The following is a 20757-nucleotide window of genomic DNA, read 5'->3' as shown; positions in this document are numbered from 1 at the left end:
TCTGCAGGAGTGCTACTCATTCTGCAAATGGTTTAAAAAACCAAAGTGAGCGTGTATGCTTGGGGATGTATTTTTTCGGTATAGGCACCTCACTGCTCTCCAGAAAGCTGATGTTCCCTTGGCTTTGGTCAGTTGGGTTTAAAAGGAACTAGTTGCCAAGCTGCTCTAGGCATAGCCTGGAACAGGAAAGAAGGAGAACGCAGCTGGCACAGCACCATGACTGCAAGGATCGCTGCCAGTAAGAGGCTGCAAATGCTTTTTACAGGCAAATCCATGACAAGGGCTGATTCTTAACTGTGACTTTGGCACCCCACAAACTGTCATTGCTTCTTTCATATTAAGGTGTCCATGCTTTTTAAAGAAATGCAAAAGGAATATAAACATGACTTCTATGAAACTGACCTAACTGAAGCCTAAGTAGACTTCAAGGCAGGAGACTGCTAGAACACTGCAGTTATGCATCAAAGTTGACATCAAAACAGGCTGTTTGCCTTCTATCATCTGTGCTAGAAAACTCACACACAAATCTTAAGTCAGAGCAATCTGTATTGTGTTTACAGTGCAGGTGAAGGAAGCAAAGTGGTGACAAGATACCACCCATGACATTTTCTGATGATTCACTGCCCCTTCCCACCCTGCTGAACACCTACTTCATGAACCAGAGAACAGTTCATTGGTCCCAGTTGTTGTACAAACCAAAGAAATACAGAAACACTGCTCTAAGGCATGCGTTGAGGGAATTGAACACATCTAGGCACTCAGGTTTGTTAGCGCCAACACACGGATTAGCTGAGTCGGTCAGACCAGAAGGTCCTTGTAATGCTTGTGTCCCATCTCTGTTGGTGGCCAGGTGCTGTTTGTCACCACATGTGGAGAGTGCCACAGACCACAGCAGGGGTCTGCTGCCTCCCATTCACCCTCTGGCACTGTAGAGTTTAGCCAAGAGGAGCCACGTCAGCCAACCTTCAGGCAGCAGGTGTCCGTGGGTACACAGAAGCTGGCCAAGTCAGAGATGCTAAAGCATTCATGAACTTATGCAGGTAAGAAGAAAAAAAAGACATAGCAAAGCCTTCCCAACACAACTTCTACAGTTAGCTGTGAAACATACAACACTTTAATACCATCATGGTAGCGCTTCAAAATCCTTAAGGATATTCTGGCATAAGGGCAAGTTCAGTTTTTCAGTAAGCAATTATACACCAAAGGATGTTTTGCTTCCAATAGGTAAAGGGACCTCTTCATAAATTATTTTGAGATAAGGGAACTTCATAGGTAAAAACCAATATTCCAAGTTGTAGAAGAGGTAAAACTGACGATTCAGGATGACACGATCAATTATTTTTAAAAGATCCACAAAAAACTCTCCAACTGTCCGATGAGGTTTGAATGGATAGTAGAAGTCTCTTATAGCTGCTGCCAATGTCTTGTTTCCTAGAGGTCCAAAAATAGATGTTTCATTTCCCAAATAAATAGGTTCTCCACTGAATAAGATTATGCTGGTATAGTTTGTCTGTATCTTCTTAAATACAGCTCCTAAGTCAGCTAGCTTCTGGTATGTTCTCAGTATAAATTTAGAGCATTCGTAAGAGTCAAACCATACTATTGACTGTTTGTTGGGACTTGCTTGAACTGTCCAGGTCTCATAGTAAATGCCAGTCTCATTGTCATATTTTACCCATTTTGCCATTTCATTAAACATGGTTCCTGTCAGAGATAAAAATAAGTGTTAAAGAGACAAGGTAACAAATACGCAACTCAAAATATTTTCCATCTATTTCAAAGTTCGCCTCCCTTCCCTGCAAAAGCTTACCTACAACATTACCTAGCCATACAAAGACACAAGGCTTAGGTCGGAGGGAAAAGGTATACCCCACTGAATAAACTATATTTACATGTAAGTTATTTAAACTGTAATTCCTTTTTCTGCCCCATTTCCTGCTACTATGGCAGAACATCCAAATGTCAGAGAACCACGACACCTCTCATTTTGTTTTATCCCTGCAGACAAAAAGGACAGGTAGTACAATCTACAAGAGATGCTGACAAACTGCTCACCAGTGCTACAAGCATTTCTGCACTTTCTCAGGTTTTAGCTAAATTCAGCAATTCAGGGCAGAAGTTTTCATGTCTCTCCACAAAATAAGCCTATATAACCTCAGACTGAGACACACAGCTGTTTTAGCAGCTCCTCAGTCAGCAAAGTTGAACTAAGCCAAACGGTATCAGTGGGATGTGAAGACCAGTAAACTTAAAGACCTTGTGGACTATTTTTAATTTAGAATACGTGTTTGGAGTGTTTTGGTGATTTCACAACTGGAATGAGGAAGACACCTCTAACTCAGCTCATCCCTCTGGTAGCTCCTTAAATGTGATGCATCTGTCTCCCCAAAATAGAGCTGAAGCACACAGCTAATCTTCCTTCTTTTGTTTTTCCCATAATCCTAGCACTGTACCTTAGCCTAGCCCTTCTGTCCTTCTCTTGCCTCAGTCATGGCACAGGGTACAACCATCTATGAGTCAGATCCATCTAGCACCTCACGCTCATAGCGCGGCCAAATTTTGCAGATTGTTTTTGTGTGATACGTCAGAAGACACAGTCAGACGACAGCTTGCAATCGTGACAGTGTTCCAAGCCATGATCTCTCTTTAGCTGCAAGTGTCACTGCTGTGGGTACAGTAACTGTGCTTGGTAGCTGCTGAAAGATACGCAAGACTGTTGGTAAGCCGAGAGACTGGCAGCAGTTACCTCGCAGTTCAGGGGTGGCAGACATCAGACAGATCAGTGTCACTAAGGCCACCCTGCACATAACAACCAGCCTCTCGCATTAACTCTAAATTCACTGCAATGTTGCATTCATCAAGACCGATGAAGAGCACTGCATGCCACACATCTCCCTCCAAAACAAGCTGCAAAGGTCAGATTGCTGGGTCTACTCTTCATCAGAGAGTAAACACATCTCACACCCTACAGTAAGGCATGTGTGTAAGCTACTACCTCAGAGCAACTAAAGCTCTGCACATTCACCTCCTAGACTACCCCATTATAACTGTTCCTCACTCCACACTTAAGAGCTTTTGGGCTTCACAGTACACCTAACAATCATTCTGTTCAGTGAAAGTGTTGGATACTTTTTTAATTGCCCACGACTTTTTTAATAAAACAGTAAGTCATTAAATCTGTATCAAGAACTGTACTTACTATACACTGTAGATAGGCTTGAAGCTCCCCTTTATCTTCTCTAATTCCTACCAGATTAGCTTCCTAGTGTGTATTCTGCAAGGCATGTTATTGAAAAGGATTCGTCTCTCCTAACAAAACCAAGATGGACTTAATATGAAGTTCTGGCCTTAACGTCTTAAATTAAGGCACCAGCATAACCTCACCTTTCTTAGGCATCAGATAATCCACATAGGCAGGAAGCATTAGAAGTTCCACAGCTGTATGAAAATATTTAACTTGGTATTCATACAAAAGAATCCAACCATATCAGGCATCAAAGACTTCAGTCATGAGCTACAAACTCACAGGAAAGCAGCTCGGCTTACTTCATTGCTTAAAGAACAGCCTAGAATTTCTTAGCAGCACTGGACAGATTATCTAGAGACTGAGTCCAGAAAAGCTGCTAAAGGTGGAAGCGGGCAAACATAAAGCACCACATCACACTAGCTGTAATGCGACTCTCCACTGTGCCTTGTACACTACACTAACTTCAGAGAGTAAGTGGGTTTGGTCACACAAAGTGCAACTCTCTGAGTCCTCAGGGGACTTTGTTCATAAGTAATTCACTACAGTAATCAACCAGATTTATTTAAATGACCTTTTTATTTTAGAATTTCAGTGTTCAGTATATACCAGGAAGCTATTCTGTTGATCATCCACATTTTTAGAGGTGTAAATCCTGGTTTTGTTCTATGACATATGACAGAGACCTACTACTGGGGACATTTGAACAGTTTTTATGACACACAGTGGGGGAGATGGAAATAGAAATGAGTATTTTTTATATTTTTGAGACTAATTCTAAATCTGCCTTATTTGTTTGTTCAGTAATGTACACATTTTCACCAGTTTTTCTATCTCAGCAGTCATCTGCCACTTCAAAACAGAAGGCTTTGTTTTGGTGAAGCCATGTGAAAAGAGTCCATAATGGTTCTGTATAAGCTGTTTTGCTATTTTTACCCTCAAGAGACCAAAGTGGTTTTGTACAGCAACACCAAATGACTCTCATTTAACAAGTCTTCAGCGTGTGTTGTTCAAAAGGCAGCAGCCTCATACTGCTTTCTGTATTAAAGAAAGTGCAGAGATAGTATTTCACTTTGAAATTATCATCAGTGACTAACATTGCGAATAACCTACATAACATAAACTAAAAGATATTGCTTTACATGAAGACAAGGCTGACTCTACGTTTTATGATATTAGCAACATCCAAAGCATCTGAAATCTACCTGATATTGTGGTCACGAGAACTAAAGTTCCATTTTCCTTCCAGTGAGCATCATCTATTCCTTCATAAAAGCAGGCAGCTCCCTGGTTACACCAGAATGGTGCGTCCATGCCAGGTCGAAGGTGTGGAAATGTGCAGTTCCCAAGCTGGAAGAGCTCGTACCACTCCATTGTGTAGTTTTTGCCCGTTAGAGAGCTCTTGAAACCCACAGCATCATGCATAATTTTCTGGAAAAGCAAAAAAGCCCCAAAAGCCAAAATTTTACCATAAAACCAACTTCAGCTTGACCTATACAGAAGATAAGACACCTGGGAGCTGTTCTGTAACAGGGTGAGAAGAGGGGAAGGGGTTTCTATAACATCTTGGATTCAGTAGCATTGATGCATAACGTACTAGATTGTATCATGCACATACTTTTATCATGGAGTCACACTGTCTCAGTGTTTGTCTATCCATCCATCGTAAATTGTGTTATTTGGAGGCAGATACCCAGTGGGAGCTCATCATCAAAACTCAAGCTTACTTATGAATCCTTAAGCTCACAGGGGTATCAAAGAAATAAAGAGCAGAATTGAGTTACCAAAACCAGATATTAGTAATGAAAGCCACAAAAGGAATGAGATAAATATTTATTTTAAAAGCTTTATAGTAAATACATAAATTCAACCTTAGTTTAACAACTAAGATAATGATATTTGAAGCTATTTCTATTTTTGACTCTGCGTGCTTGCTTTTGATGTTGCTATTTCATGTTCACTTGTATTTCTTTATTCATTAGGGATCACGCTTTGAAGCTTAATTATGCTACTGCTATAGCTATAAATATCACTAAAGTTGAGATTCTTTCATATTTGCATGACTCCATGAATTGAGACTTTAACTCAATACAGATTGTAACACCCAAGAAAAAAAACGTAAAAGCAACCAAGCATTCTGACCAGCTAGCTGTCCACTCCTGACAGATATCCATGTTCATGCAAATATCTAAGTTTTTAACAACAGAAAAGTTAATAAACTAAGCAAGCATTTAATCTGACATAAGGAGACAAATAAATGTATTTTCTTGATGCAGTGCTAATGCAGAAAAAAAGACACCCAAAATGTAATGGTGTGTGTATACATAACACTCCCAATATGCAGCTCTGTGGGGGAACACATTCAAACCCACCAACAGTGCTGGTCATACTCCTTTCTTTAGCTGAGCTAAATTCTGTAACTTTTGTTTGAAACTTACTGCTATTTGGGTATCTTTCCTATAGATAGCCTAGCTTGTGTGCTCCAATACTCTTCCATATAAGCATATCCCAACCTTACAGCTCCCATACTTGACACCTGCTGTTGAATTCTGCTGAATTTGCCGCTATAACTTTGTTAAACAAAAACACCACCTTACCAAATGTCCTAGTAGGTCCCCATATTTGAATTCCCATACTGGAGCCTGTAATCGATACACTTCAATGACATCCTCTTCTTTCATAACCGGAATTGCGGAGCCAGTGGGACAGAAGGTGTAACGAGCTTGGCAGTAAGGATCAGTTTTTGGACGGTAATCAAAGCGCCTGTGTTGAGAAAGAGAAACACACAGAATTGTAAGCACAGCTTCATGGCTGGAGTAACTGTCTCGTGGCTTCCTAAGGGCCCGAGTGTGAGAGAGCTCAAGTGTGCAGCCACCCCCAAAGACAGAGTCTGTGATCCAGACGCTGCAACACTTGGAGTGCACAAGTTCGTAAGGCTGCTGAGGTGTACCTCTGCAGAAACAGGACTTAAGACTTGCGAATGCAAGTCACGTTGTACACAGTGCTGATAGCTAAGGAGTGGACATGATGCAGATTACAAGGGGTGACTTACTTATACTCACAAAATCAGAGACACATAGATGTTGGCTAGAGGATGGTTTCAGATCTGCCTCATAAATGTTCTCCTAACAGTTCGTCTACACAGGGATCGACCAGTTTGCTCTAGGAAACTATTCTATAGTAATAGCTTCCCAGATGGAGCTGTTTTTACTCTAGAATATTGCCAATATCAGACAGAAATATACTATTCCTCTATGCTAATTTAGATAAAGAGGCCTAAGAACTTAAGATCACTGTTTCCACTCATCATTCCTATTAAACCTCAAAAAATGAAGACTGAATCCACTTACGCATCACACTATAAACAAAGAGAAAAAAACCTTTCTGACAAGTCTTCCTTTCCCAATTTCCTTCAAATTCACTCACTGTATTTCACTTAAAACAAGGTTCCTATATTCCTGTTACCACGACAGATTGGTGTACACAGCTTGCCCAGAGCACAGCCTGAGAGTCTAACACACTCAGTTGCCCAGGGCTACTGAATGGCACAAATACCCCAGCCATGAGATGACTCAAGGACACGGGACTTCCTGAGCCATAGTAATGCCAGTGGCCCTGCTGAGACACCATCGATTTTCCCTGTGGGCTTCTCGAAGTTTGCTGGGTACTTCAGCATGTCTGCCTTTATTTTGTCCGGGGGGGGGGGGGGTGGGGGGGGGTGGGGGTGGGCTGGGGACAGAAAGAAAGAAAAAAGAAAAGAGTATGGCTGGAAAAAGAACACATAGTTAGAAAACAAAGACTTACGCCAGCCACACATTTAAGTCCTGTTTCTAAATTGCACACCTTAAATTTTCAATTTCCCCTCCCACTGCACCTTGCATGTGACAAGATGGTAACAAGCATATTAAGAAGCATTAAAATACCACATTTCTGAGTGTCTCACACTGACAGGCTTGTACTCCAATTTTAACCATCCCGAGACCCAGCCTTGCAACTAGTGAACTTGCTGGAAAAGCCGAGCGACGCATGACTGCAAGATCAGCTCCTTCAGGCATCACCTGATATAAATTTAACTGCTAGGAATTACTCAACAGGCTTTCAAAACTTTAGACACGGGTTAGATAGCAGTTAAACACAAATAGCAGTTAAACATAGATAACACCTCCCTTTACAAACAGCAAGCCCACACAAAATACACATGCAAGCGTAGCCCTTCTCCTGAAGAGGCTTATTTTCTCAGCATAACCAAAGCGATAGCTACTTGCTTCAGTAAAACGTGGTAACATGCGCTCTTCCGCTTTCCCTGACAGCACCAGGCCGCCTTCTGGAGCTAAGACAGCTCCAGAGCAGCAAACAGAATTTTATACCATTTCATTTATCATGAACGTAAGTATGAAGTAAAGTTAAATTTAAAAAATAAAATAGATCGTAGCCTGACTTCCTCTTTGCAACTTTTTGCTAAAACAGGAATTAAAGGAGCATCTTTAAAGTAAGGGCAGTCATTCCCAGGGGCAGCAATCCCGCTGCTGACAGAGGAGCGCCGCTCTAGGCCAGGGACAGGACACCCGTCCCCATATACTTGTGAGCTAAATACACCAAATACCGTAGACATGACAAATACCCCCGTGATCAACAAGGGGAAGCTATTCACGGCCTTTTTAGTCTAAAATTGAAATAAACAAACAAAACAAACGGAAAGCTGACGGGCCTTGGAGGAGGAGGCGGGCGGTTCGGCGCAGGCAGCCGGGCCGGCCGACGGGGCGGCGGTGCCGGGCAGCCCCGCGGAGGTGCCTCCCCCCGGCTCCGGCCGCCGGGCCCCTTCCCCGCCTCACTCACCTGTAAGGCACCGGCCACCGCCGCTGCGCGGAGCGGAGCGCCCCCGAGAAACATGGCCCCCAAGCCGCCGCCAGCAGCAGGAACAGCCGGTAGCGGCGGGCGGCGCCCATGGCGGCGCGGCCTGCGGGGCTGCGGGCGGGGGAAGCGGCGGAGCTGAGGGAGGCCGGGCGGGAAGGAGGCCGCCCCCGCGCCCGCCCACAGGGCCGGGGGCGGCCGGCGGTGCCCGCGGAGGGCCTGGGCTGGAGGGCGTGAGGCGGGCAGGGCGGCGCCGTGCTACATGCGGCGTCCTGACCGAGCGCGCCAAGCGCTGGGTGTTTTGCCTCCTCTGGAGGAAAACCAACCGTCTGCTGAACCACCCCTTAAAACCGCCACTTGACTGAACTACGATTTCAGTTTTCTGCAGACCGAGACAACTATGCGTTCTTGTAATTTAGCTACAGTATTTCTTAACAGCCTGGAATGTTGTTTCAAGCATTGCTTTGGAGCCGAGCTAAAACACACATCAAATGCCCATCCTTACAACTGGAATCCACCGAGAGGGGTGACCCGGCATGATGAGGTGAGGCCTCACCAAACGGCAGAAAGGCTTTTGCTTGTCATAAACCGCGTAGCCCTGAGCCTCTTCTGGCTGCCCAGAAGTCTTGTCTGAAGCCTTTCAGGGCTTCAGGCTAAGTCCGTACACCCGTCACCCATTTCAGAACACTTACTCAGGTTCTAACAACTTGCATTACGGGGATTATATAGCAGTTTATTCTCTCATTTTTACAACGATAGCGAGAACTATCTTTAAGATGAATTCTGGCTAAGAGAAACAGCGAGGACAGGTTTGCCAGCAGCATCCCTGCAGGAAACACAGCTTTTTTCCAGCTCTGTAGAGTTCAAAGCCTGTGATCCTGGCATCAGAGTCCAGGAGGCTAAGTTTGGTAGTTGGCATCAGCAGTGAAAGCGCTGGCATGTGCTATTCACTGGGCAAATAATAACTGTGCTGTGGATTTTTGACTGTCAGGAGCCAGAGAAATACCCTCCCTGCTCATTGCATATGAGCCCCTAAAGAACAATCAGTTCTCTAGTCAGCACTGTGCTGGGCTATATTCAAACAAAATTGGAGGTAGAAAGCCTGGCATCCTACACAGAAGTACAGGATAGGCTGCTGAGTATCAGTTTCGGTAATGCTGGAGGTACTAAAGGTGATCAGAAAACCGTAAGATGGCACAGCTATTAAAATCTTTAAATTCACCAACATTTCTGTATCTCACTTCATTGCTGCCTGATTCTATAATGCTTATCTTTAAAATCCGTGCCATTCAGCACTATACATTAATTTCACGCATGTATACATAATCTATACATACCTACATTTCCATATTTCATTTTAATCTCATGCATGTTATTTGTGTCTGCTTTAAAGTAAAGCTCTGTTTTTGTTCTTTATAAAATAAAGTGTGCTATTACTTATACGGGTTTTCTAGCTTGAATGTAGTACAAGATGCCAGCTCTTTCATCTGTTCAAAAAGGTATGTGTTTGTGTGGAATATAGCCGTAATTCCTAGTTTTAGAGATTTTGATGTGTAACTCTGGAAGTATTTTATCAAGCAAGGGAAGCATAATTTATCCCTTCTATGAAATCAGGATGCAGGGAAGTGAAATGACATAATGAAGGTGCCGTAACTGCTCGTTAGCCAAACTAGAAATACAGTATGAACTGGTTCTTAGTCCTGGCTCAGCATGTTTGCAGTTTGGACTATTAAGTCTCCATTCAGGCACTGCTGTGGTTGCTGAAGGTGTCAGGTCAAATAACTAAGATGGCAAAGCTATTGAATTTTTTTTTTCATTTTAGTAGCATTTTTGTATTTCACTTCATCGCATCCCGTACAAAACTTTTGCAGCAGAGTACTCTTTTTTCTTCTCATACAACCTAAGTTATGTCATGAACCATATTTTAACATAGAAAATAAACGACTAATAAATTTGTGAATAAATATACTTGAGCTAAAAAGCCCACGTCAGCAATTTCTGAGTCAGCAGCTGTCTCGTTTGTTATCCAGAAACATGTCAAAGTGCCCTTTATAAACCCACAGAGCTGATCTGCATCTTTGTCCACTAGCAGGCTTAGAGGAAAGATAGAGACTGGCTACAAAGATCAACCTCTGGAGTTGATAGGACTCCTAAATTTTTCCCATTTCCCTGAGTATTTTCTTTTGATTAGTGAAACCTGAACATTTTCCTGAAACAATGAAGAAGACTCTCGGTGATTTCCCATTATAAACCAGTACCTTCTCCGTCTCTGCCATTGAGAGCTACAGGATGGAAGGAACAGAGAGAAAGGAGTAAAAAAACCCTGCTGCTGCAGCCAAAAGTTGTGGTTTTGAACAGCTAGTTTGGTTTTGAACACCTACATGAGTCATCACACTGTAACAGTCACAGCAAAGAGGCTGTTGAACCTGAAGTGACAGCTCCTATCTCACGAAAATGTGCTTCTCTGGATGGTGCTTACATCCTCAGCTGCACATCTGCCAGCCTATATGCTGGCAATATGCCATTCAGTAAGAAAGTTGCGGTTATCTATATGGATCACAGTAGACAAAACTACACAGCTGGCAGCTTTACTGCTCATAGGGTTTTTTTTATACTCACACTGGCATATGCTAGCTATTGAGTCAGCTGGAGGCACACTAAGAAATACAACACATTACCTGTAGTCATATTGAAGCCAGTCTGAAAGATAGGAGTTCATCAGTCTGAGGACTGGTCCACCTTCCCCACCTTTGAGGGATGTGAAAGACGTCTTGAGAAAAGGAGCCGGATACAGGACTCCTCTGCACCTATACTCTGCTACGTAGCCTGAGATGCAAACTGAACTGTGCATTGGGGTGGGAGAAAGCCGTATCTTTTTCTACGTGAAAGGAGAATGGCTGGGCTTTGTGACTGTGTAAGGTAGGGCTAAGGGTTCCCCTCAGGTCCTCCTCAACCCTGAGAGCTAGGATGAGGGCTGTCAGGACAGACATGCAGTTCAGTGAGCATTTGGGACTGCAGGGCAGGCCCTGCTTTGTCTGGCAGCTTAGGGGGCAGGTGAGGGAAATTATTTCTTTCCAAGATAGAATTCCAGAGGGACTCTGCTGAAGCCTGAGAGATAGGATGAGGGCTGGGATAAGAATGCAGATGAAGTTCATCATGAGTTTTGAGCTGAGAGGGACTCTCTGGGATCTGTTGCAGTGTAGGGATAAGTGAATTGATGAGTCAACTGGATGCAGTCTGTGAAATACAAAGAGCTATCCAAGTCAAATTTAAGCTAATCTGAGAATCTGTTGTTAGGCAACTAGGGCCTTTCAGAGCAGGATTTCCACTAGAGAAAACATATTTCTCACATCCTGAAAAGGGTTGTAGTCCAGGACAGAGATGTAATTCAACGAGTTTAAGCCTGAACGGCACAGTTCATCAAGGCCCAGGGTACGCTCTCCCCTTCAGGATGTGTACCTGGTTGCTCAAGGTCTGATAACTGTTGTGAAGAAAGCCAGAAACTGCTCCTGCCTAGACTCTCCCAAACAGCTCTGCTGAGATACCTCAGTGGGGGCTCCCTGCTCCTTTCGTGCAGAGCTGCTTTTAAGCCGAGGCTCTTGCTTCTCACCTGAGCTATGCTGCAGCCATGCCTGGGCCCAGCACTGTACCCCATTGATGCAGACCCCGGCCTGTGCATCTGTTTCCCCAGCCTTGACCTTGGATCTGCCTCATCACTGTGGACTTGCCTAGTGATCGGACTCCTGGTGGAACCTCACTGCTATCACCAGAGCTGCCCTGCTCACCTTGTTCAGGAGGGGTGGGACTGGGCCAGGCTGGTGAGGCGCCTGTCTCCACTTGCCCTGTTACCATGCTCGGCTCCCCATGGGGAGCAGCCAGCCCTTGCTGTGCCCTGGCACCCTAACTCTGATGCTGCCACATAGCAGAGGAGTGAACCCTCTTCCCTACTTCAAATACGTGCTTGTCTGAAGTCAGCAACTTTTGTCATTTCTGCTAGCTCTAGGGCTGGCAGGGAGCAGCAGGAGTACAGTTGCTTTGCACAGGAGGATGAGCCAGGAGCAGAGGTGACCATAGTGCAGGCAAGGGCAGTGACCTCAATGACCACAACACAGTCCTGAAGTTTCTGAATGGGAACAGGTGTGTAGTAGTGGCTGGATCCACCAATAGCCCCAGACACAGCAAGGTAGAGTCAAGCCCAGGGTCTAGCCAAGAGACAGGACTACCTGTAATATGTATCCAAGGTCCATCCAGGAGGCAGAACTGAAGATGAGGCTACCTGTAGCAGACGTTCACAGGCTGGGCAGGAAGACCAGCCTGTATGTCAGGACAAAAGGAAACAAGATTGGACATGCACACCTACAGCATAGTTCAGATCATGTCTGGATGTCCAGGCCTAAGTTTACATGGAGCCCATGGGTCAGTGGCCAGAGGGTGCGCGGGTGGAGGCCTCATCTGAGGCTGGCCAAGGTAATTAAGTGCTATTAATGCACTCAGGGCCCTGACAGCAGCTTCTCCTCCCATCAAGGTGAGTCCTCACACCTTACACAGATCTGGCTTCAGAGGTGTACTGCTTGTGAGGTGCTTTTGTTGCTATTTGCTGTTGTGGGCTCAGGCCAGAGAAAAGTCATCATGTGCTGTTTCAGGGTGATGCAGAGCCAGGGCAGGGACATGTCTTTTGCTAGGATGAAAACATGGACCTAAGACAGACACAGAGGGCCATAACAAGGTCACAGAGCCGGGGCAGGGACGTGGCATGAGCAAGCTGGAGCTAGACCATGGCACAGAGCCAGGGCAGTTATGGAGCTGGTACAGGGACATGACATGGGGTACCTGAGTGGGATGGGAACATCACATCCCAATCAAGTCCAAGATCCACCCGGGAAAAAGGGCTATCTATAATGTGAGTCTGAGGTCCGCCCAAAAGACAGGGCCAGAAACAAGACTGGAGATGAGGCTACCGACAGTTCAGGTCCAGGGTCCATCCAGGAAGACTAGTCAGTAAGTCAGGACAGAAAGGGGCAGGGAATTCCAGCTCTGAAGTCGCTCAGTTGCCTAGCTCTAACATTAACCCTGGCCCTAACACACAGGAGAGTTTGGGAATCCACTCATATCTCCATATATGCATTGAACTTAAACTCCATCCAGACAGCAGCCTCTTCCTAGCTCTCAGGCCTGAGGAGGGCTCCAGGAAGATTCCAGCTCTGGAGACTCTCAGTTCCCCTGTCCCAAACCTAACCAATGTTTCCACTCTCCTGCAGCTGAGCCCAGGGAGTCCCATGCCAGTAAGCATGCTGAACTGCCACTCCACTCTCACCAAATACATTTTGTATTTCTCTGGGTTGAGATGGCTCCACTGGAATTTCCCTGTGGTCCTAGTCAGCCTGGAGAGTAAGGTGAGGGTTTGGTGCAGTACAGAACTCTAACTCCACAAGTGTTTTGAGCTGAGAGTGATCTTCCAGCATATGGTTGTGGATTAGGTGGTCAGACAATCAAGGGCTTTCCGAGCTGGAGCTGCACTGCAGTCCTGCTCAATCCTGAGAGGCAGAGTGTGGGCTGTGGTGGAGATAGAGCTATAGCCCTGCATTTACTTGGAGCAAAGCATTGCCCAGCAGACAGCAGTCTGCCCTTATGCAGGGAGTTTCCCTTTCTTGGCCTTTTCCTGTTCAAGAATCTCCATCATCCCACACAGACGCCTGACCTCGCAGTAACACAGCTGAATGCATTTTGCTGCAGAAAGAGACTTTGCTTTCATATGCCATTTTTGCTCTTTCCAGCCCACTGTGGTGTCCCCTGCAGAACTCCCATACTCTGAATTTTTGGAAGACAGTCTCATTTTTCTACAAAATCCACCCTTTCATCCTTCTGGTCCAGTAAAAGCATAGATTTTAATTATTAAGCCCAAATTTCTTATTATTGTAAGAGAAGCAGCTGATGAAAAACAGACTAAACAGCTAAGAGAACTTGCTAAAATTAAGTACATCTGGCCTCCCGTGTGGCATTTGTGCGCTCAGTCATAAGGAGACTAGGGATGAACTTCTGCCTTGGCCCAAGGAAGCCCATTGGTTCCCTAGGGCGATGCCTTAATAACTAAGCTGGGACTAGATGCAAGAAGGTAGGTTTGGTTTTCTAAAGAAACTCTGGTAAAATGGAGCCACTCCCTAGAGCACAATACAAGGGTAAGGGAGCCAAAAGGCGTACATGGGTGTGACGAATAAGAGTATTGCTTAAACAAACAGCATCAGGACCCAGCAGTACTGCCAGCCTCTACCCAAATTCCTTTTTTTTTGGCTTTCAAAGCAGTGTATTTGTTACCAAAAATTGTAACCAAGAAAACTCTCCACTACACCATTATAACTCTACGTGTAAAACAAAAAACCAACCTCACACGTATACCGCTGAGCCTTTGCAAGGTCCTACTGGAAGCACAGCAACTTTCAGGGAAGGTACAGGAATGCAGATGTGTAACAGCATCGCAAGGGGCACCAAGCAGCGCCTTCTCTGCGTTACTGCTCTGCTGCGGTAAGCAGGCCAAAAAAAAAAAAAAAAAAAAGACCTAAAATATAGCCGACCCCGTTTCGTTTAAAGCTAAAGGAGCAGCTGATCCCCCCCCCCCCGCCCCCGATTGCCCCCTGACGTTTAAAACTCATCCCCACCTACATTTTGTAGGCAGGCGGGAGAGCACCTAATGGAAAACTGCCTGCAAGGAACTGCCCACGGTGTGCCTGACCCCCGGGGTGCCCGGTGCGGGGAACCGCGGGCGCAGGTCCTGCCAGCTCGCCGGGGAGGCGGCGCACCCCGCCTGCAGCCGCAAGATGGAGGCCGAGCCGGAACCCAGCGGCGCAGGCGCAGCAGAAGGAGGGAGGGTGCTGTGAGGCCCGTGTTCACCGGCTTGAGCAGCCTCTGTCCCGGCCTGAGGGGCGGCGGTGGGCAGCCATGGGCAAGCGGGTGGCCCTGGTTCTCGCCGGCTGCGGCGTCTTCGATGGCAGCGAGATTCATGAGGCCTCGGCGGCGCTGGTGCACCTCAGCCGCGGCGGCGCGGAGGTAGCGGGGGGGAGGCGGGGCCCCGCTCCCCGGCACCCCCGCGGGTTGTGTGTGGAAGCGCGTGTGACGGGGGGGGGTGGGGGGTGGAGGTATGTCTTCCCCGTCTCTTTGCGCCCCTCAGCAGCCGAGGGACCCCCGCCTTGGCCTTTCCGCCGCGCCCCCCGTCCTGTGCCGGGGCCCGGGGCAGGCCATCCTGTGGCTCCCGCTGTGTGTGGCATCGGAGCCCCCCCCCCCCCGCTTAACGATGGTCTTTTCCCCGCCTCTGCACACTACAAAGCCTGTTCAACCATAATCTCTCTCCTTATCTTGCCCCCTCCCTCTTCTTTAGTCATCCCCCTCCGCAAAGACGTGAATGTCCCGCTGACAGGAGCCGCGGTCACATGGAGGCGGCTGAACCCGGGAGCGGGGAGTGGCGGGAGGCCTTGCCCTGCTCCTCTGTTCCCACAGCCCGCTCGAGGCTGCGGGGAGCTGAAGATGGGGCCCGGTTAAAATTCTTGATCTGCTTTCCACTCGCTTTTGCAAAAGTCAGGCGCTCGCCCTCGCTCAGGTTCACCTGCTTGTTTTCTGCTAGCTGATAGTGGGCTTTTTCGGTAACTGGGAGTCGCCGGAGAAGCCTGGACCGGGATGTGGTGGTGCGCTTTGGTCCTGTCTGTGGCTTCAGATGGCGGAAGGTGGTCGCTTTCTGTCTGCGGTAGCCGCACTCAGGTGTCTGACGGTAACAACAGCATCCCCATAGTTAACACAAAATTGTTCTCTCTTAAATTAACTGAAGTGGTGAGCACTGAGAAGTCTGCAAAGCAAGCATCAAAACAGATGTGTGAAAACAGCCCCTGCGGTATACCTTTCACAGAACTTTGTATTTTTGATGCAGTTTTCCTCTTTTGTGCCTAACCAAAATAAGTTCTTCCATGTTTTGTTTTTCCTTCCTGCTACCAGTCTTTTAGGAAAGCAAGTAACTGTAATGTCTGCACTGGAAATGCTTGTAAAGTTTGCATCTTGATCTTTCAAACTTTTTTGTAAAACTCTTAGCACTCTGATCCCGTAACAGTTAAGAGCAGCCTTTCTGCAGACTGAGCTGTGTGTCCAGTCAGGCTGCTAGTATGAATTGTGGTGCTCTGTTTGTCCTTGGGGTAATCTGCAAAGGGGAGGCAGGCCCTGGCAAAATCAGTAAGCTTAATGTTGGCGTAAGAATGCACTCCTGTCAAGAAGCTGCAGGAATAGGATGGGGAGGATGGCTGGGTTTACCCATCCTAATATGTCACCTGTCACTTTAGATATTTAATACAATAGATCCATCCTGTGGAATCCACTTCTCTTGGATAAGAGACTTCAGGAACAAAAACTGTTTTCATTAAATGATCTTTATTGTGACCAATGAGTTCTGTTTACATTCACAAAATTGCTTCATCTCTATATTCTAGGTGAAGATATTTGCCCCTAATATTGAGCAAAGGGATGTAGTCAATCACTTAAAAGGAAGTCCAACAGAAGAGAAAAGAAATGTGTTAGTCGAAAGTGCCAGATTGGCAAGAGGAAACATTCAGGATTTGGCTGAACTGAAAGCTAGTGAATTCGATGCAGTCATTTTCCCTGGTAAGTGCTTTCAAAATAATTTGTGTTTTTTCCGTTGCAAATAACTGCTTTGCGTCTGCTACCTTTTTTTTTTTAAAAATCTGTTTAGAGAATAAATTATACTCTCGAATTTGAGACGTATGTGTTTTTTTTCTTTTTTACTTACTTACTTTCTTTCGAGGATGAGAAAATGTTTTAGCAAGCTCTCATGGGATGACAAGTCATCTCAGTTTATTTATTAATTTATAGTTCACTAATTCAAAATGCCAGAGTGTTCTTTTGGTGTTAGGTCATACATCGCACCAGTCCTTCTTTTTAAAGATTGTGAAAACTTTAGTGCCTACTTGCAGACAGGAACACTGACCAGAGTAGAAAAGTAAGGCCAGAACTTGACATTACATGGCGGTGCCTTATTTTTAGGGCCTCTGAAATTGTTGGCAGAATAGCAGGTTGCCAAGTAGATTATATTCCCAGTCAGATGTGAGTACATTTTGTTTTAATTATGTATCTGGTCTGCTGCTGATCAAGTTATGCTAAATATGTTTATGGATAATTTTTTATTTATAGACAGCAAAATTGGCTTTCAAACGGAGGTAGTAATGGTAGTCGCTTTAGAAATGAAGAAACCAAAGCATCACGAGGAAATTATGACTTGCTGAAGATCGCTTTCCAGAATATTCGTAGTACTGTTAAATATTGCCTTCATGATAGTGGCAAAGTGTTAATTTTGAAGTTGTTACACTGGCTTCTGTTGTAAGGCCAGCAGAGGGAGTGCGTGTATAATGCACTTTAAGCTCTAAAATGAGTGGGTGACATCAGCGCTGATCAGAGAGTAGAGGCTAGTAAATATTTTCCACGTTAATTTCATGCTGTTATAACCCAGGCTCAGGGGGGGTTGCTGTAATGACTATTAGAGGGAAGTAAACCCTATTAAGTTTGAAAATTAAAATCTTACCTCAGAGATTACAGATAATACTTGAAAGTGAGCAAAGAGTGAAAGGAAAAATACTAAAAATGTAAACCTTCTCGATGTTGTCCATTGAAATATTTGTGGAAATTTCTGTTTGCTTATTGTAGAAAAGTTGATGTGCACATTCCATAAGGAATCAAATATAATGGATGGCTACACTTACTAATAACCTTGTTACTTTTATTATTCTGGTGGTTATAAATCCAGCAAACGAAGGTGCTGTAAAATTTAATCTGCTTGTACAAGTAAACGATGATGAAATGTAAGTAAAGGATTGTTATAACTAATCTATAGAAAGACAAATTCAGCATTATTTTTAATAGGAAATTATGTTATCATTCACAAGTGGTATGTCTCAGAATATTATATGTTATCAATTCCTTTTTATGTAATATCCATTTTGTTTTTATTGTGTTAACCTTTATTTTTTTTAAGTCCAAAAAGAATTCTAGGTGGGTAGAAAGCTCTCCTGTAATTGTTTAAGTATTGAACTAAAACTTGACAGTGAAATTACTGTAGAGGGTCAAGCCACTGTTTGCATTACTCTCGTGAACTGCACTCTCTACTTTCAACTATTGTTGGCCTTTCTTCTAATCCCTCTCTTGCTTATCAAGGGGTGCATATCAGATGGTGCAGCTTTTCCAGTAACTAGCAAATGAATGTGAAGTTTCCTTTTTCTCTATTTGTTATTCATTGAAGCAAGGTTAAGCTTTCTGGCCTATGTAACAGACGTATAAACAAATCTGCAGTTAAACTTTAATATTAAAAACCTGTCACTTTTCATGTGCTGAAAGCTTTCAATATAGTAACTTAACAGTCCTATGTATGCCATGATTATATTGTAAAAAAGGAGAACTTCTTTCTGGTATTGAATTTAATGGCTTTTAGCAGTGTCTTCCATTTGAGCTTTTGGGTTTTTTGGGTTTTTTTAGGTGGTTTTGGTGTAGCAAAGAACCTGTGTTCCTGGGCTGTAGATGGCAAGAACTGTACTGTCAATGAGCATGTGAGCTCCACGCTTCAAGCTTTCCACAGTGCTAAAAAGCCCATTGGTTTGTGCTGTATATCGCCAGTCCTGGCAGCTAAAGTCTTTCCTGGTTGTGAGGTCACGGTCGGCCAAGATAAAAACGTAGATGGAAGGTAAGAAGGAAATGGATGGAGATAATTTACATGGGAAATAAGGTTAGGAAATGGACAGTCTTCTGTGCAGAAGTCTGAGGTCTCTGGTGCCAGTAAGCTTTGGGTAACTTATTAGTGACATTTTTCACTTATTTCAAATATTCATAGTAGGTGCAGAACTCTCAGGGCAGACAGACTGAATCTGTGAGGTCAGGTGATTTCTGCGCTATAACGGTGGAACAATTTATCCGTAAATTCAGAAATACGTTGATCTGTGATACGTTCTATGACATCAACATCCACAGATACATTACAATTAATAGCATGAAAACTCCAGGTAGCCTTATCTCTTGCCTAAGCTGTCACTTTATGAGCCACCAAAGGTAACACAGGTTCCTGCACTGGCTTTATTGTGCTGTGTGGGTGCTAATGAGTCACTGGATATAGCATCCGTCAGTGCTAAAAGTGGCAGAACAAAGGGACTTTTATAGAATCCTACTTCTGCAAACACACAGGTGCCCAAGGATATCAAGTTATTTTTTGTGTTACATTCATGGTAATTGAGTGATAGATTTTAGCTCACTTAAGTGAGATACAGAACTTGCTTACCCAATGCCTTTGAAGGCCGTCATTCATGTTGCAAATGTGCAAATGAAGAATAGGCATCTGGCCAGCTGGCATTCAAAAATTTGGTACCCTGTGGTAATTTGAGTGACCGTTTAAATTGCATCTGTGGGCTTTTGTCTGTTCAGAGATTTTTAATAAAGTTTTTCTGGTGGTAGTGGTTTGGGGCCAGTTTAGGGGACGCAGACGAGAACAGGGCCTGGCAGAAGTCAGTGCTGCTTCAAGGACTGTCAACTCCCGATAAAACTTCTGAATGGAATTTCATATCAGCAACGGTAGTGAGGGATTGCCACCACCCCGCTGTTCCTGCCTTATCCTCAGGAAAAAAAAACCTCTTCAGAATCCCAGTGGAAGACCTTGTAAGGAGGTATTGGAAAAGGTCTAACATGTCTGCAGGTTCAGCTGGCATCTCTCAGACTTTGGAGGGTTGGTTGTGGCTGCACTTGGTATAATCTTGTAAACTTACTGAAAGATTGTTAAAAACAGAATTGTACCTTCTGACATACTGTGGCTCTGCATTTCAGACTTTGTTTTCAAAGGTATTGGATCACTTCTGTCCATAGGGGATGGGAGAACCCAACAGTGGCAGCCTGTTTGACTCCCTTGTCATCATCAGCTAAAAAGTCACTTAAATATTTGTGTGGTTCTCTCATTCAGGTTATGTTGGGAGAACTTTGTGGCTGTATCATCTCTTTATGTTAATTACAGTCTTTTTATTTACAGATTTCCTGATGCTGAAACGGCATCTGCTATAGCAGAGCTTGGATGTAAGCACATTTGCAAAAATGTAAACGAATCCCATGTGGATAAAGCCAATAAAATCATTACTACCTGTGCTTTCATGTGCAAGGCTCCTCTGCATGAAATCTTTGATGGAATTGGAACAATGGTGCAAGAAGTCCTGAAACTTGCCTGACTGGATGCGTACAGACTTCTTCAAGGGAATCAATTTAGCTAAGCATAAGCGTTTAGCTTCCTTTCATTGTATTAATAAAATAATGTGACTATGAAACTTCACAGTTCTTGGTTTGTTTTTTTTTTTTCTTTTTAAATCTGTAATACATGAAATGGTTATTGCTAAGTTTATCCTATTTATTTCTCTTTTAAAATAGAAAGCACGTGTTGAAGGTTGGGGGGGAGTGTTCCCCTTTTTTTTTTTCTCATGAATCTGAATGTATTCAGTCTTGATAAGAAAATGTAGGAACTCTCCTTGTCCAGTGGGGTTTTATCTCACCGCTAATGATTATCAGTAATTTACATTTGGTGTTACTCAGCTATAATTACAGATGAAATAGCTGTAAATGAGTCTGTATACCTTCAGTATAGGTGAATAATTAAA

The 20757-nt window shown here is 44.4% G+C and overlaps 2 protein-coding genes across 2 annotated transcripts; one reads left to right on the top strand and one right to left on the bottom strand.

Annotated features, from left to right (window-relative positions):
- Positions 1-528: 528 nt before the first annotated feature.
- On the bottom strand, positions 529-8205 carry CLN5 (CLN5 intracellular trafficking protein). Its single transcript, XM_059815975.1, has 4 exons — positions 8081-8205; positions 5842-6007; positions 4450-4675; positions 529-1704 (listed from the first exon to the last, which is right to left on the bottom strand). The coding sequence occupies exons 1-4, from the start codon at positions 8188-8190 to the stop codon at positions 1193-1195; spliced, it is 1014 nt and encodes a 337-aa protein (XP_059671958.1). The 5' UTR covers positions 8191-8205; the 3' UTR covers positions 529-1192.
- Positions 8206-15005: 6800 nt separating this feature from the next.
- On the top strand, positions 15006-20435 carry LOC104255775 (glutamine amidotransferase-like class 1 domain-containing protein 3, mitochondrial). Its single transcript, XM_059815964.1, has 4 exons — positions 15006-15136; positions 16558-16729; positions 18611-18815; positions 20142-20435. The coding sequence occupies exons 1-4, from the start codon at positions 15029-15031 to the stop codon at positions 20332-20334; spliced, it is 678 nt and encodes a 225-aa protein (XP_059671947.1). The 5' UTR covers positions 15006-15028; the 3' UTR covers positions 20335-20435.
- Positions 20436-20757: the final 322 nt, after the last annotated feature.

This window comes from Gavia stellata, chromosome 1, assembly GCF_030936135.1.
Source record: "Gavia stellata isolate bGavSte3 chromosome 1, bGavSte3.hap2, whole genome shotgun sequence".
In the NCBI taxonomy this organism is placed as follows: Eukaryota; Metazoa; Chordata; class Aves; order Gaviiformes; family Gaviidae; genus Gavia; species Gavia stellata.
The sequence above is the reverse complement of the archived record's forward strand: the minus strand, read 5'-3'. Positions and strand labels throughout refer to the sequence as shown.